The following is a 15,705-nucleotide window of genomic DNA, read 5'->3' as shown; positions in this document are numbered from 1 at the left end:
TACGTTGTCTTATATTTATCCATGGCTTCTCATCCTAAGGTAATGTAGTTACCAATGACTGTGCAACATATTGTGAAATCAAAAATCACCTTAAAGAATTAATCTGACGAGGTTTATCTAAGTGTGGGTAAACGGCGGGAGGTGACTATGACACTAGTTAGAGAGTCACAGTCACTCAAACAATAATGCCAGCAGAGACGACGACAGCAATACTTCGAGCACCAGCGCCTTCACAAAGTGGGTCCAAAGGTCTCGGCTGATGAAATGCGGATGGGGAGAAAGCACCAAGTGTCACCCTTCAGAAACTCCATAGGGTGTACAGCACCCAGATTTCCAGCCCTTCGCGGCCACTGGACAGCGCCATTACAACCTATCCCGCTCTGAGCGAGATTCAAGTGCTGTCCTTCCCATCCTTCGCATCATGTGAGAAGGGCGCTTAAATGCATAGACACCAGCACGGCCCCCAGTGGCGTATAGCTTCTTCCTCGCTGAGTGAAACCATGATGCGAACCTCGAGGCCCTGATTGGCCTTCCTGGAGGCACGTCACAAGTGTGCTCGCCGCCGGCTGGTAAAAATGCGCGCCAGTGTTTTGTGCTAACAGATGCCGTTTAGATCTAAAAATGCCGCCTCGACATATTTGGCACTCTACCACGCAGTGTTTGGGGGTTTGTAATCACCTTAAAACTAGCGTCAACTTTGTTTACAGCCAAATATTTATCGCCAGCTGCGCCCCATCGTTTCGCATTGTAATGTGCCGCCGGACACTGGCGCCGTAAAGCGGCGTGAACAAGGGTGGTCGGGTAGGTCAACATGCGCCCCAGTGATGCCACATTCTACCGCCCACCAGGCGCCTCAAAAAAGGGCGACACCGCCGCCGTCCTTTGTGAGAGCGGTTTTCTGACCTCACACAATAAACATCAACCACGAAAGTGACATTGTCGTCTCCTGCGGAAGATTCGGACGTTCAAAAAGGCCAATCAGGGCTCTGCAATTGCTCAAAGGTTTTACTTCGTTTTACTTCGTTTTACCTCCCCCCCCCCCCTGCCCCGGGTCTGGATGGCCTGACGCTACGAGAAATACGGAAGGTCTCCCAGCGGTGTCAGTAATCCTTTCCACAAACTGGCTGGTGTCTGCTTCAATAACAGAAGAGCATAACACAACTAGGTCACGACCTAGTTGTTTTATGCTCGGTCACGACCATCAGAGTGAAGTTCACGTGAAGGTCACTACCTTCACGAGGCCTTCACAATTGACGTCACAAGAATCACTAGGGTCACGAGTGACGTCACGAGGGGGAAGGAGGGGTAGGAGGCGGAAGGTAGGACAAGAATGAAAGGAGGAGAGAGGAGGAGGATGGAAAAGGGGGAAAAGGAGGAGAGGGAGGGGAGGACGGAGCAGCAGGATGGGAAGGGGAAGAGGAGTAGAGGAGGAGGACGGGGTACGGATGAAGAGATGTGGCATACCCTCCTCTCCATACCATACCCTCCTCCTCCTTAAGATCTGCACTCTAATTCGGCATCACAGGGATTTGTAGACGTCTTTCATTGTTTTTTTGCGTACCATATCACAGTGGAATCCGTTACCAGCAAAACTAGTGTGCCGCGAGAGCGCCGATTCATTTTATAATGCATTGTGCTCCCTGCAAAAACGCATAAGAGGCACTGCGGGTTTCTCCTGAATAAAGAACAAACAATGTCTCTCGTCTTCCATGCGATCTATACATACCTGGAACCCGTCTCCAACTAGTGTGTTTAACGAGTAAAATAAAGCCGTGCCTCGATTTCTGTATTTGACGTCATAGAAGTGTCATGCAGTGGCCGCCGCGATCCTGGCGGCGTCACAGCAGCTATGGGGGTTGAGGCAGACACCTGTTCTGCTGCAGGTCGTTCTCCGGAAGATGGAATGCTGTGATTAGAGCGACACTCGCGTTTGCAGATGACTTTTGGCCGAAGTTCTGCGACCAACCAGTAGGGTAGAGCTATCTGACAGCATGGCACTCCAGATTTTGTGACGTGATTTTCTGCCACTTAGGAATCACTTTCAATGCATGGATGGATGGGACGTTAAACACACCCGTCAGAGACGGGATCCATGAACCGTACTAACACTCACAAATATAAGAGTGTAAGCCTATATTTTAATGAAATCCTGGAAAAGCCATTGTAATTTTAAAACCCTGCAATATTTCTTAATGGAACCCCTTAATTTGAGCCGTTTTTCGTCCATCTCTCTTTACATTATCCCGCTAAATTTCGATGAAAAATGGGTGTGCCGTGACGTCTGGGTATCGCGTGGCAGCTCGAATTTACACCGTGACCTTGCGTCACGTGGCGACTTCAGTCCACGTGACCACACCGGGGGAGTCAGGTCACGTGACGTGACGTCATGGTGTCAAGTGGCGTCGTCACGTGATACTCTGACATCACTATGACATCAGTTTACTTGACGTAAATGTTCCTGCCAACTTTAGCGGCGAAATTGACAAACAATATGAGCTTCACTCCCAAAAACCAATGTTTAACGTCTTTTGAAAACATTTATACCATCACTCCTTAAACATTGAATTTCACGCATTGCAGGGCTTTGAGGATACAGATTTTTGGTAATGTGTGATTTAATTTCCTCTCGATTTTTCTAATTATCTCATCCAAATATATTTTAAGCGAATTAAGAGAGATGCTATTAAGGTAGGGGAATTTATTTAAATATTTTATGCCTATTCTTAACGAATTCATTTGTATTGTCGAAATCTCACCTGCCTTCTCTCAAAACGGCTCTCTCACTAAACTCGCGAACTGTAGTTTTCTTTTTAAGACCTATGACGTAAAACGTCCAATAAAATCTGAATTCCTTAAACAAGCGAGGAAAGTTTGGAAAACAAGGACTGTCAGCTAAAACAAAACTCTTGCAAACACGCCTATTCTTTTCTCAAAATGAAACTCCAAGAAGGCAGAACCCCAGCAACGCGATAAACGGACAGACTCCTCAAATTATCACTCTCAGACTTGCAGCAGGTTCAGGGAAATTAAATTCAACATTGCTTCTTGACTGGCAGAAAAGTCGCATTTTAAACCTACCTTTGTGATCTGGCTTATATTAGAAAGGTCAAAATACAACACGAATTAAGATATAAAGACTCTTGAAACAAAAGTTCTTCGAGTGACATGTTACATATAGGCCAACAAAGCTTAGGTAGGTTGGTGACAAGTTTTGTGCGCAACATACATACGTTTCACACAAACAATGGGATGTGCTTACACTGTGTCAACGTCGCGCATAACATGCGCTTCGCCGAAATACAGCACTTCTAGCCTCCCTATATATAGCAACAGAATGTTTCTAAAGCAACCAAGTGGTTAGCAGCTCACTGCAAGAACACGATATGAATTTCTTCAGTCTAAAATCATTGCTCACCCTGTGTTTCGTATTGAACGCTGTCGTCGGCAAGTATTATTATATGGGTTATGCGGCAGTCTCATGAAAGCATCTGTTGACATATCAATTTACAGAATAGTTGTTCATTTTGTTCATACGACTTTATTGATCATAGTTACGTACTCGAGGGAGGTGTCTTAGTTTCATGCATTAAGTGCCGATTGCAGATTTAGAGACGTCTGCACACGCACACTCGTGTAGAAGCATCAGAACCACCATTTTTAATAATTCCACTTCGCTGTAGTTAGCACTTGTATATTTATATATTCTAAAATAACAGCACTATTATTCATAGGCATGATTTTATAAAAGACACATCTAGTTCAGTTAGCAGCCACATGTGACCGATCCATTGTGTCGACACTTGAAGCAACCGCCAAGGTTCAAAAAGTTCGGTCAGTGCAACTCTATCTTCTTCAGGATAATAAACCGATACAGGTGAAGACAACCTGTAGTTCCGACCTACAATGCTATTACAGGCCTTTTCGGAAAAGTAGGGTCTCCCTTAATATAAAAGCCCCATTCGTCTAGGCAGCTGATGCGTCCGTGCTAAGCACGCTTTGACCAAACATGCGTTCTCTTAAAGAAAGGAAGAGAGAGAGCGAGTCTAAAATAAAGGTTGATTTACTTCAACACTTTAATGTACTCAAGCCTGGCCAAAGTTAATTCAGCAAAGCCGGCTCAAACTGCCTCGTTCAATGGGTCACTCATATGGTTGAAGGCCGTACTTGCCACCTACCCCTCATCACATTTGGGTGAGTTGGCTAGAAAATAGTGGCATGGCTAAAAAACACGCGTTCTGACTGTTATCGTATGCATAATCTATAGTGTGTATAGCATAACTTTAAATTTTCCGTATGTCTATGAGTTATTGTAAGTGCCGCTTCAAGAACGGCTTCTGGTATTAATTAGGCTAATACAGTTGAAATGAGCCTGACATTCGTAAAAGCTTATATATTAGCTGCAAATATGTTCGTATTTCTCTTATAAATACCGAATTTTATTCAATGCTACATTGATAATATTAACTATGTTTGTTTTGTATAAACTTCTCCAGGCCAATATCCCAACACTGAGGAAGAAAAGGTACGTGCGCAGGTCGGAAACCTACACGCACAGAAATTTCTCGGATTACGCCTTAAGTGCAAATAATTTGTTGTTCACACTATGTTATTATAATCCAAAATTTTACGCTAGTTCTGGAGCTAAAATATACGAATATTTTCCACAGAATAGTTTTATTTTGATAAGGAAAAATATACCCTATCCCACAGCGGAGAAAATGGTTTTCATTAGCTTGAATTCCATGCACAGTATTCTATAAAATATTAACAACTACTAAGATATTATTACATGCTCTTTTTGTGTAGAGCTCCGGAGTTTAATTTGTTACACTGATAAGTACCGGTCAAGACCAAAACTAAGTGTCATAGAAATTCCCAAATTTCCAATGTTCCAAAACAAATTTACCAAACCGTCAATTTGTGTGTTTTTTTTTTTTTTTTTTTTTTATTGCCTGACTTGAGAAGGACAAAACAAAGTTTAGAGAGGAATGTTTGAAAATCCACAACAACTACCGCAATCGTCACCAAAGTCCACCAATGGTTCTAGATGAAAAGGTATGTTGCCCTGTCAAACTTTTTCTTTCTTAAAGACCTTTACAAGGTAATCTGAAATTAAGAGCTCCGATTGCTTCTCGATATTTCCTCACACATAATAATGCGAGACATGAAATGCATAGCCGTCGTGTAAATTAACCATAAGCTGGTCAGCTCACAGCGCTTATTTTATAAAGCTTGCCACCTCGTCTATAAAACTACAGTTCTAAAAGAGATAACCTATCTCGTTCGAGGTAGTCAAACTTTATCAATGTCAAAAGCGCACAAAGTGCTGAAGAAGCGAGAATGCACCTTTAGCCATTCTACAAAGGACAGCCGTTAGTGGGAGCCCTCAGGAAATTTTATGGTCTCCCTTCAAGAAAACTACCCTTTGAAGCAGTCTTGTACGCAGTTCAACTACTCGACTCAAGTTACAGTAGCTATACTACTTTTCTGAGTAGTTTAGTAACTTTGAATTACATCTTTATTTCGGTAATGAGTAGTCTACTTTAATTACTTTTTCCGGGTAACTTCTACTCAAATTACAAATTACTTTTGAAATTGTATAAGAGAAGTCTGGTATAAGAGAAGTCAGCGCTGACTGTGGCCCCAGGCGTTTATGTAGCGCGATGCTCATGTAAGAATAATTCATTATGAGTTACTGACGCAACCCTTGCTTTACTTCGGATCCTATGTGCGATATGCCCGCAAAATAGCTCTGCGAGGAGTTACACAGCGCCGCCACTGTCTTCTCACACGCTCGCACACATTTTGGCTGTAGTCGCGGTGACTGCAGTCGACACATCGCGGTGCCCGTGCATTCGAACGACCATGCGTGCAGACGGACTTGCACGCCATATCGCTAGACCTTGGAAAGTTCGGGGGTCAGAAGAACGAACATTTTAGCTGCGGGGCGCTGACAAGACTCTTCGTAGATTAGGTACGGATAAGAAACAAACAAACCGAAAGCGAAAAACAATATCTTCACGATAGGGCTTAAGAGGCGGCACGAAAACGTCGATGGTGTCACTATTCTACCGGTTCACGCAAGCATCGAGCTGCTGTCGCTGTGACGCGCGTTATGCGGGAGCTTTAATGCACTCGATTTTTGTATTCTAATTTCAAAGTTGGGCATCAATTCCTATATGTTTTAGATCGCACATGCATAAAGTTTTGACATATAGTTCTCGGAGAATATGATTAAGCTAAAACTGCGGATTGCCTCGTGTTCTTTGCAGCCGTGGGACTCTGAAATAATTTTGACAAATAGCTAGGCAATTGTGTTGGTACGTGAAGCGTTCTTGCATTAAACACGTTTAGCGATTCTTCCAGTTTTCAGACGCCAGACGCCAACGTTCTCGGCGCTCTTCATCATAAAGTTTAACGCGTACCATGTGTACACTTCATAGTGGTTCCTAGAATGAAGCCATACACCATAATCGGGCTGATAAACGTGGCGATCTTCCAGAGCCTCTTATACTCGCAATCTCCTCTCCTTCAGTGCTCACGGGTTGTCAAGCTCCTCCTAGTCTACCTCACTCCTTCTCGCCTACCCCTCTGGCCATATGACCGCCCCGTGAACCAATTAATGTCGAAGACTCAACCAATCATTGTAAAACCGCGCGTTTTCGCTTTTATCCAGCCTTCATAAAATGCAGAACACCTAGCCAAAGAGCGTTTCACGTTAATATTTACAAGACTATGAGGTCATTGAAACAGCCGTTTAGGTGTTCGGGCAAAAAAACCACAGAGCATTTACGCTACCCGTGGAGTGTTTCATACCGACAGCAGCTCGGTACTCACGTAATTCTCTGTCATTGTAACGTCCCTGCCGTTTCTTTACCACGTCCTGAGAACGATTTTGAGTACTTTCACGCCATTTGGACTTCCTCGCCCGATTCCGCTCCCGTAACTCATCCTCACTCTATCTGAGATGATCCACGTCAGCGCTTACAGAATAGAGCGGATTCCGCAACCTCACGGAGAACAGGGTAACCAAACTCTTTGAACACATCAACAAGGTTTGGCGAAAGGAAACCATCTCACCTGAATGGAAGGAAGCCATCATCATCGCCATTGCTAAATCCGGCAAGCCGCCCACGACAGTCACTAATCTCCGTCCTAACTCCATACCGTCGTGACTAGAAAATGTTATAAAAAATGGTCCTATGTTGCCTCGTCTGGCACCCCCAAAATCACGTCCTACTTTCCCCCACGATGGTGGGTCTTCGCTCTCACATGAGCACTCGGGACGTGGCGCGCAGGATACAGGAAGTGTTTTACGCCTTTTCAGGCACGGCCGGGCTCCGCACTATAGGTGGGATCGACATTAAAAAGGCTTTCGACAACGTGGATCAGGCTGCAATACTATGTCAACGAGCCTGAAACCCGGCAGAGAATGGGTCTATTTGGATCCATCAAAAATGAAAGCCGTTTAAAACTCCTTGTAACGCCGAATTGGAGCGCAGCTCCTGAGGGGGAGGGGGGAACGGTACTGAGGGTCACGTGTTCTCGGGGGGGGGGGGGGCGGGGGCACGTGACCTGGGGGAGGGGTCACGTGACCTCGGGGGGGTCCAATGACTCCAAGAGGAATTTTTCTGCGAGATTCAGTGGGGACATTTTTTCGCTAGATTTAGCGGGGAAATTTTTCCGTTAGATTTAGCGGGGAACTTTTTCCGCTAGATTTAGCGGGGAAGATTTTCCGGTAACTTTAGCGGGGGAATTTACCCATAATGCACCGCGCGGTTACGCCGACGCCGACGGCGTCACCGACGCCGACGACCACGACGCTCAAGCCGGAAACAAAATTGGCAGCCATGCCTGCCCTCCACCGCACCCTCCAGGAGGATGACGTGACTCTCTGCTATAGGACCACAAGTCCAGGGAAACAAGAATTTATTCTCTAGAGTGGCATGGACGTCATCAATTCCCATGCAGAAAGCATGAGTCTGACCTGTTTTCCAAAGAAATTCGAGTTTATCCTTGTCACGAACAACAACACCAAACGAGTTGACGTCTACAGAAAACTCATCAAGCTTCACTTAGGGCAAGACAGTACCTCAGTAAACCCATATCAAGACCATCGGCATTATCTTTCAGCAGGACGGTCGCATCACAATATGGGTTACCACCGTCTTCAGCCAAATTGAACAGACCCACCATATGATAAGACGCATCACGCGACAACGCCAGGAAGTGCGTGAACATGAGCTCTGAACAGTCATCGAAGGCATGGTACACTCGTTTTATCCATGCGTACAATTATCAACGCAAAACCGCAACACAACGCAACAAGCTTCAGGCAGCCTTGTGGAAGTGCACCGGTACGGCACTCGTAGTCGCCCACCTAGAGAGCAAATATCCTGCTCGGACGCTCCGCCCTCTTCAGTAACCTTGAAGAACGAACAGAAGTTCACCACCAAGCTTAACTCCACAGACGCACCACCTCCAAACAAGGCCCATCCTCGAACCCCTCGGTCTCCCCACGTGTCACCTCCCTTTAATTATTTCCGTCTCGAACACCGCCATGGACAAAATCTCCAGAATCAACCCCCGCCCCATTCACAAACACATGGACACTGAGTGTGACCAAAAACGCCGACAGGGCAGGGTGTCACACCTAACCGTAACCCCCCCCCCCCCCACACACAAACACGAGACTTATTGCACAAACGACAAAGTCCACCCCCCCCCCCCCCCCCCGCGTCGTTACCGCCGTTGTAGTTCTCCACTTGACTTTCACACGTTTCCAGTCGGACGTCTCATCATTAATCGCAGCGGAGGTTTAGGCTATGACAGAAGCCATCACTCTCTACGAGCACACAACCTCTGCTATCGCCTTGACCACCAAGACCCAAAAAGCCCTCGGGGAATTCAAGTCGCAAGCGTTGACGGCCCATATCCATATCCATATCCCACGCTCTGGCCCGCGACAGGGAGCCCCCAGGTCCCCCAACACCCTGGTCTGAACAATACGACCGCAGTGAACACAGAGCACAACAGCACAGAAAACGCAGGTGTCACCGCCAAGAACAACGTTCTTAAATGGTTCACTCTCCCTTCTCCCTCCAAGCTCCTCCTTAGGGCCGACACGGCTTATGTACGACAAGCCCAGGCCAACTCCCTAACCCGCGACCTAATTTACCACCACGGTCAAGGGCGCCTATAACGACCCAAGCGCCAAGACTGTGGAGGCCACCCCTCCAACACCAACAACTGAGAATGCACCGGGGCAACCTCCTCTCCTACCTACCTCACACTCAATTTCTTCCCTAAAGCCATCCCCTACTTCTAGGCCGGCTGGGCCGCTCCACTTCACGACCTCCAAGAGGCCCTCTGACCTCCACTAACTCAGCACAAACGAGATACCTACTCCCACGTCCCCCGGCTGATGACCAAGACCCGTACAACCCAAAGAGGAAACTTCAGAAACCGTAAAGTCACACACCTCCGCCACATGGCGTGCGGCGGTCCGCCGTCGACCGTGTCTTTCGTCTTAGCTAATGCTTGCCTCCGCCAAGGTCCGCTTTTTTCCTTCACACGGTAGCCTGAAGCATGTTCATCACGTGGGTGCGGACAGCATCTCACACTCTCTGTTGGCTGTCACCCAAGGCCACCGCTGCTGTTTTAGGCTGAGCCAAGCTGGGCCTCTCGAAACGGGAAAGGGAAGGACACGAATACAAGGCGGCGAGAGTCTTCGCGCGAGCGGAACACGTACGCCAAGACCACTTAGCCCTTCTCCCCGTGGTGACAGCGGCCTTGAAAATGGTGGAACAGATGGTCGACGCACACCTTTGGCAGGTCGCGCGCGGCGTCAAATCTGACGTACCCTGACGTAACAGAAAAGCAGACGAGGCAAGGAGAAAAGCCGCGATTTTTGCGAGGTTCGTGTCTAAACAGAAGACGGAATGCGGGGCTTTAACTTTCACTCAATATGGCGGAGAAGTGACGGTTCACGCGTTCTGAAGTACCCTGTTTGGACACCCCTTTACAGGGAGGACAAACGCGGCTTGGAATGGAGTTCTTAAAAATAAAGTTCATTTTCTCCCTCTCTCTCTTTCTCTCTCTCTCTCTCTTCTCGGCGCGTGTGAAAGTTCGCCTGGTTGGATCGTCGTGCGCATGCGACGGCACAACGGGGTGTTGACTCAATACCATACAGAGGACAAGGCCTGTGCATCGTTAGCGGATAAGGGAACCGCCCCAAGCGGCAAACACTCTTAAGCTCGACGAGCCACGCTCTAACAGAAAACGCGTCCGTCTTGGGTCGCGCTCGTTGGAAGTGGCACCCAAAGAGGTTAGAAGCCTTCTATTCTCCATGGTTGCACCAGAATACGCTGACCGCGAATCTGACGCTGGCTCTGAGATTTAGCTCTGAGAAGTGGCTCACTTTGGGTTGTACCTGCCTTCCGCTAGATGGCGACACCGAATCTTCTCGTCGCGAACAGACAAAAGCGACTGCTCTCGCAGTGTTCTTCCTATTGTGACGTAGGCTGTACGTTCGCTAACCGAAGCTGCACCAACGGTTGTAGCATTTTTTTCCGTCCTTTGTCGTTTTTTTTTGTTTTCTTTCTTACTCTTTATGTCTGACTATTCGCGCTCGCTACCAGAGCCCAAGCAGCAGTGATACACCAAGAAACTGCGCCTTGGCTGGATCGCCTTCGAGGACGTCTACGCCATGAGCACGGAACACTGGCGCTCCCCACGCCAAATCGGCCAAGTTGCTGCCTCCAACCTCGGTGGCGCACGGTGTAGTTTGCCTGGTCTTTTTGCCGAGCTTTTTTACGGTCGACGCGGTACAAGCATGCACGTCTCTTGAGGCATCCAACTAGTTTGAGTATGGTAAGACCGAATTGAGCGTTATGTGTACGAATATATCGGGAGTCGTTCGTTTCGGAAATTTAACTGCACTTTTTTACCCCACAAGCTTGGTATGAGACAGCAAGCTGGACGCCTTAAGGCGCCGCGTTGTGCGTCGTCCGAGATAAGATGATGCCGTCACAGCCGGCAGCTGCTACAACTTACGATGCCTGAGCGTAACGAGCAACCGACGAACTTTTGTTCGGCAATTTGTGTGCAAACACCGCAGGAGCGATGTCCGGGTGGTCTGTATCAGATGACGTCCATAGTTCGCTGGTTTGAATCCGATTCGACAGACGAAATTTTCCTTTTCTTATAGTTTCAGCGGCGGGTGCGCACCTTGGAGCCTCAGGTGCTGGGGCTGGGAGCGATGAAATGATTGATGTCGCTCTCGGGGTGGTTTTCGCGAAGGACATGAATCCAGTCTATCCGGAAGGTTCCCACTAACAACTGTTACTATGAAATAGGAAACGAAACACTGTACCTACTGTACTTTTTTTTAATCAGCATTTGTTGACAACAGTCACTTTTCTAGTATTTCCGCCCACATCACAAAACCACGTTCATTTCAAACATCTGCGGAGAAGGGGCAAGTTTTTTTTTATTTTTTTGTGACCGGTATTTTTGTTGTTGAAAAAACCTGTTCACACAAACAACGCAGCTATCTTAGTGTTATAGACACCGCTGTGAATCGGCGCTATTTCAGCAGCTTGTTGTATGTCACTGGGCCTTTTCCAGTTTGTGCTTATAATGCGCCACAAAACAGGCGCTAAACTAGTGCTAATTTCGCCCATAATTCATGCTATCTCAGCGCTGCGCTTCCCTTGTGAACAGGCCTCTATGGCAACAATATTAAATCTTGCGATTAGCGCCACTAATTTGGCAAAATACCAAACTAAGGCTACCACGTCGAGCGATTTTTTTCTGTCGTTGCTTGCTTTGCGTTTTGTTTTAAAGCATCAAAATTTAATAGGTAAGAAAACTTGCGTACGTGTTTCTTTCTTTCTTGTCGATATATTTCCTATTTTTTTGCTCCCTCATTGACACATGAAAGTCTCATTTTTGGAACTTAGTCTACTGAAAATAGTTCATCTCTAGATATTATTTTATATTTATAGTTGGGTGTATGGTTTCATTTTAAGTCAAATATATATCGCTATACTGTCTCGCATCCAGCCCATATTTCGGCAATATTAAGCAACTTAGTGCACTAAATCCTCCGCTTATATCTTATGGAATGCTTGGGGATATCATTGCTTAGGATATTTTTCGTTCATCATGATCTATGAATTTGTTTCCCTCACAGATAAACTTGTGGGCTCAAGACTGGGCAGAAGATAACGCTGATCGAGACATTATGGAACACCGATCGAACAATCCTTATGGCGAAAATCTTTACATGTTTGGGCCATCGCCAGCTCCCCAAGGACCAAACCGTTAGTGAGCATTATATCTTAAATTAAACTTTTAGCACGCTTAAGCACAACATAGAATGTAGAAATAGCACCCGACTATTGCAGCAACTCAATTTTTTAACCAGGATGTCGAATTTCGACGTTAACGGCCCTGGACTTATTCCGTCGTCAGAATTCATAATATTTACACCTATCTTATGTTACGTTTATAGAATGGTACTCAACAAAACCTATGCATAATTTTACTCCAGAGGCTCTTGAGAAGGGTTAATTTTACATAGGAATCCATCTGGGCGTTCACGCGTGTTTTGTGTTATATGATTAGGACAAGGACGGAACGCTTGTAACGTAAAACAAATCAGATGTTTGCAAAACTGAGACAGCTGGAAACAATTATATAAGAACGGGAAAAGTGCAAGCAAAAGGTTAGGGTAAAAAAGAAGAGGGAGAGAAAGAGCAGGAGACGAAGAGCGCGAGAGAACATCAGAGCTCAGATCTTTGGTTGGAATTATTAGGGGGTAGACGGCAAGCTAGCTGCATTTGTCTCCAGTCACTCGTCGAACGGCTCAAACACGTTCGAAACCGTTCGACGAGTGACTAGAGACAATGATATTTAGCTTTTCATGTGCCCACTAATCTATCCAGTTAGAGCTCTGCGTTCTGCCGTCCAAGTGCACTTCTATTTGCGCCTCTCCCTCAATTTATACAAATAGATGAGAAACGGAGGAGCAAACGGTGTAAGCAACAGATCATGGAGAAGGCGCGAAGCTCAGGGAATCTGTAGAATACAAAGAGAAATGCCTAAGTAATAGAAAACATTACTTCCGTGATGCTTCTCGGCTATCCTGCAGTATCACGGCGATTTATCTCATAAAGAACAAGAATCGTACTACGAGATGCAAGTTCATAAATACGTTACATGGTTTATTGACTTATAACGCGTGTATATTTGGAAGTTGACTTCCCACCAGCTTAGTTAAGAGGTTTGTTTTTTTCTTATAGGGAATGAGCGAACAGCGTTTTGAAATTTCAGTTTTCTCGTAAGACAAATTGAAGTCCGCAAACAGGTACTGAACAAAGGAAAAGAAACACAAAACAATACCACATAACCTACCCTAGTTCTGACATTACTCAGTTTTTGAATAGCTTAAAGACAAAGACATGTCAATTGAAGGTCATCAAACACAATTATACGAGACTTCCATATAGGTGACATGCGAGAGCAGATGTGTTGGCTTTGCTCTGTATAGTTGATGTTAACCAACTCAGTGTAACTATCGGGTATTTGAAATAACGGCCACGCTCTTGAAATCGACCGCAAAATTCGGTTCTTTAACCTAGTGTGCTAAAATTTTGTGCCGCCTCGCCCAAAGGAGGTGCATTTTTTCTATAAATTTGCAGAAAACGAACTTACCAGACGAAAATGTAGACAAAACAAAGCTTAAATTCAATGGAAACATAGCGAAGCTACCGGTCTTTAATCAATAGTGCGCCCTGGGAGTTCGGGGATCTCAGACTGCTCCGGCACTTTCGGCGGCGGCGACGTAGCGCGACGGCTCACAGGTCTACCACGTGACTAATGGCGCCTTGCGCAGGCGCGAACTAAATTCGTTCCGCGCCAAATATATAGATCTCATTTTTTTATGCGAAAGCGTTAACTGTCTCATGGAGCGAGCGGACGTCATCAGTCTGAAGCGCGAAAACGGCAGATAGTTTCCATCGGTTCCATTGGCTGGCGCGCGTCGACGGGGCTCCCATTGGCCGCTGCGCTCGTCAAGTTCCACGACCGCTCACCCCATGGCGCTGCGTATCCATCAATCAGCTCGCCGTTGCTCCCCTAGGTACGGTGACCTTGGACGCTTCATGCCCAGGGGAGCACACGCGCTGACCGGCGACGAAAAGTACGCAGCAGACGAAAAAGGGAGTGGACGAGCGGCTTGCGTGCTTTCGCATTCATGACTTATAAGAAATGCTTAGGTGTACCTCGATCTTTTTTTTCCCCCGTTCTAAAACTGTTTTGAAAAAAAAAATTTCGGGCTGTATTTAAAACAAATTGTGAATATGTCTTTTATATATAGTTTAAGAAAAACAAAAAACTTGCCGTTTAATCGTCCAAACTATTACATATAAAAAATCATATAAAATTTAAAATATAAACATTTACGAGATATGCCTCTACAATTGAAATACAAATTCTAGTTAGATTTTATTACCTCTCTTAAAGATAGATGGAAATGCAAACATTAATAGGAAAACAAAACTAACGTTATCAGAACTAAATATTATTTGTGGGATTCCATACGCAGAATATATCAAGTAAAATTACTAAAGTTGTTGCATTCTAGATGACATGCGTAAATGGTGCTTTAGTAATTATTCTTAATTCACCTCCGATTTCTCTTCAAATGTTTTACTAAATTTAGTTTCAAATCACAATTACCTGTACAAATAATAACTATGGGATGTAGACAGTACAATGCATTTAAGCGCTAATGCAATAATCTTCCAAGTTTACTTCCGTGAGGAATAAAATCCCCACGTAGTACGCCATAATTCAAAGCTTTTTGATCAGCAACAAACATATCTTGAAAAGGACGTGCCACTAAAAATACAACTCATGTGAAATGCATTTTCTACAGCTGGCTTTGCCCACGTTCAAGACCTACAAATTGTACCTTTATTTTCTTTTTTAGCACAAGATGTGGTCTCTGCCTGGTACGACGAGATCGAGTACTACGACTTCAATTACGGGGGGTTCAGTGGCGCAACTGGTCATTTCACTCAAGTAGTGTGGAAAAACTCCACAAAGCTGGGCTGCGGCTGGGCACGTTCGTATAGCGACAACATCTACGTCGTGTGCAACTACGATCCACCAGGAAATTATATGGGCAAATTCCAGGAAAACGTTCTCTACCCAATAAACTAAATTGACAATAAAGATATTACTGGTGTGCTTTCACCATAAAAATTTCAATGTGATCGAATGAAATTTTATTTTACGTATAACGCTAGAAATAAGCAAAACAAACTTTTCATTTTTTTAGAGACAACACTACATTAAATACAGCCCGATTCAGAAGAAGTTGCCCCCGGAAACATTTTATTGCCTTCCGTGCAAAGATGAAGCCCCAATATATTACTAACGAGATATTCACCTGCACAATGTTTTTATAAATAACAGTTTATAACGCTTTTGGTTTTTTTTTTCTAAGCTTGCATCAGTTTTTTGTTCGTTTTTATTATATTGTATTTTGCAAGCCAAAACAATATCATTACAACAGGTATTCCACGCGGAAATAACTATAGAAAATAGCCTAATGCATAACTGAAATTCACATACACACTTGTCACAGTACATCGAATGGAGAATCCTTGCCCGTCGTCGCTCAATCACTATTCA

General features: G+C 45.3%; 1 protein-coding gene across 1 annotated transcript; it reads left to right on the top strand.

Moving 5' to 3' along the window:
- Window positions 1-3,383: 3,383 nt before the first annotated feature.
- Window positions 3,384-15,231, top strand: LOC120849140 (Golgi-associated plant pathogenesis-related protein 1-like). Its single transcript, XM_040221284.1, has 5 exons — window positions 3,384-3,444; window positions 4,494-4,522; window positions 4,966-5,055; window positions 12,197-12,326; window positions 14,999-15,231. The coding sequence occupies exons 1-5, from the start codon at window positions 3,384-3,386 to the stop codon at window positions 15,229-15,231; spliced, it is 543 nt and encodes a 180-aa protein (XP_040077218.1).
- The last annotated feature ends 474 nt before the right edge of the window (window positions 15,232-15,705 follow it).

The sequence above is a fragment of the Ixodes scapularis genome, unplaced genomic scaffold (assembly GCF_016920785.2).
Source record: "Ixodes scapularis isolate PalLabHiFi unplaced genomic scaffold, ASM1692078v2 PGA_scaffold6__148_contigs__length_123643588, whole genome shotgun sequence".
Lineage (NCBI taxonomy): Eukaryota > Metazoa > Arthropoda > Arachnida > Ixodida > Ixodidae > Ixodes > Ixodes scapularis.
This window is presented reverse-complemented; position numbering and strand designations above follow the sequence as displayed.

What these genes read in the sequence shown, in the direction of transcription:
- LOC120849140 (XM_040221284.1), top strand. Translation starts at nt 3,384, where the DNA reads ATGAATTTCTTCAGTCTAAAATCATTGCTCACCCTGTGTTTCGTATTG. An exon ending in CCAACACTGAGGAAGAAAAG is followed by an intron (nt 4,523 to 4,965) that starts GTACGTGCGCAG and finishes TGACTTGAGAAG; the next exon opens with GACAAAACAAAGTTTAGAGA. An exon ending in CAATGGTTCTAGATGAAAAG is followed by an intron (nt 5,056 to 12,196) that starts GTATGTTGCCCT and finishes TTTCCCTCACAG; the next exon opens with ATAAACTTGTGGGCTCAAGA.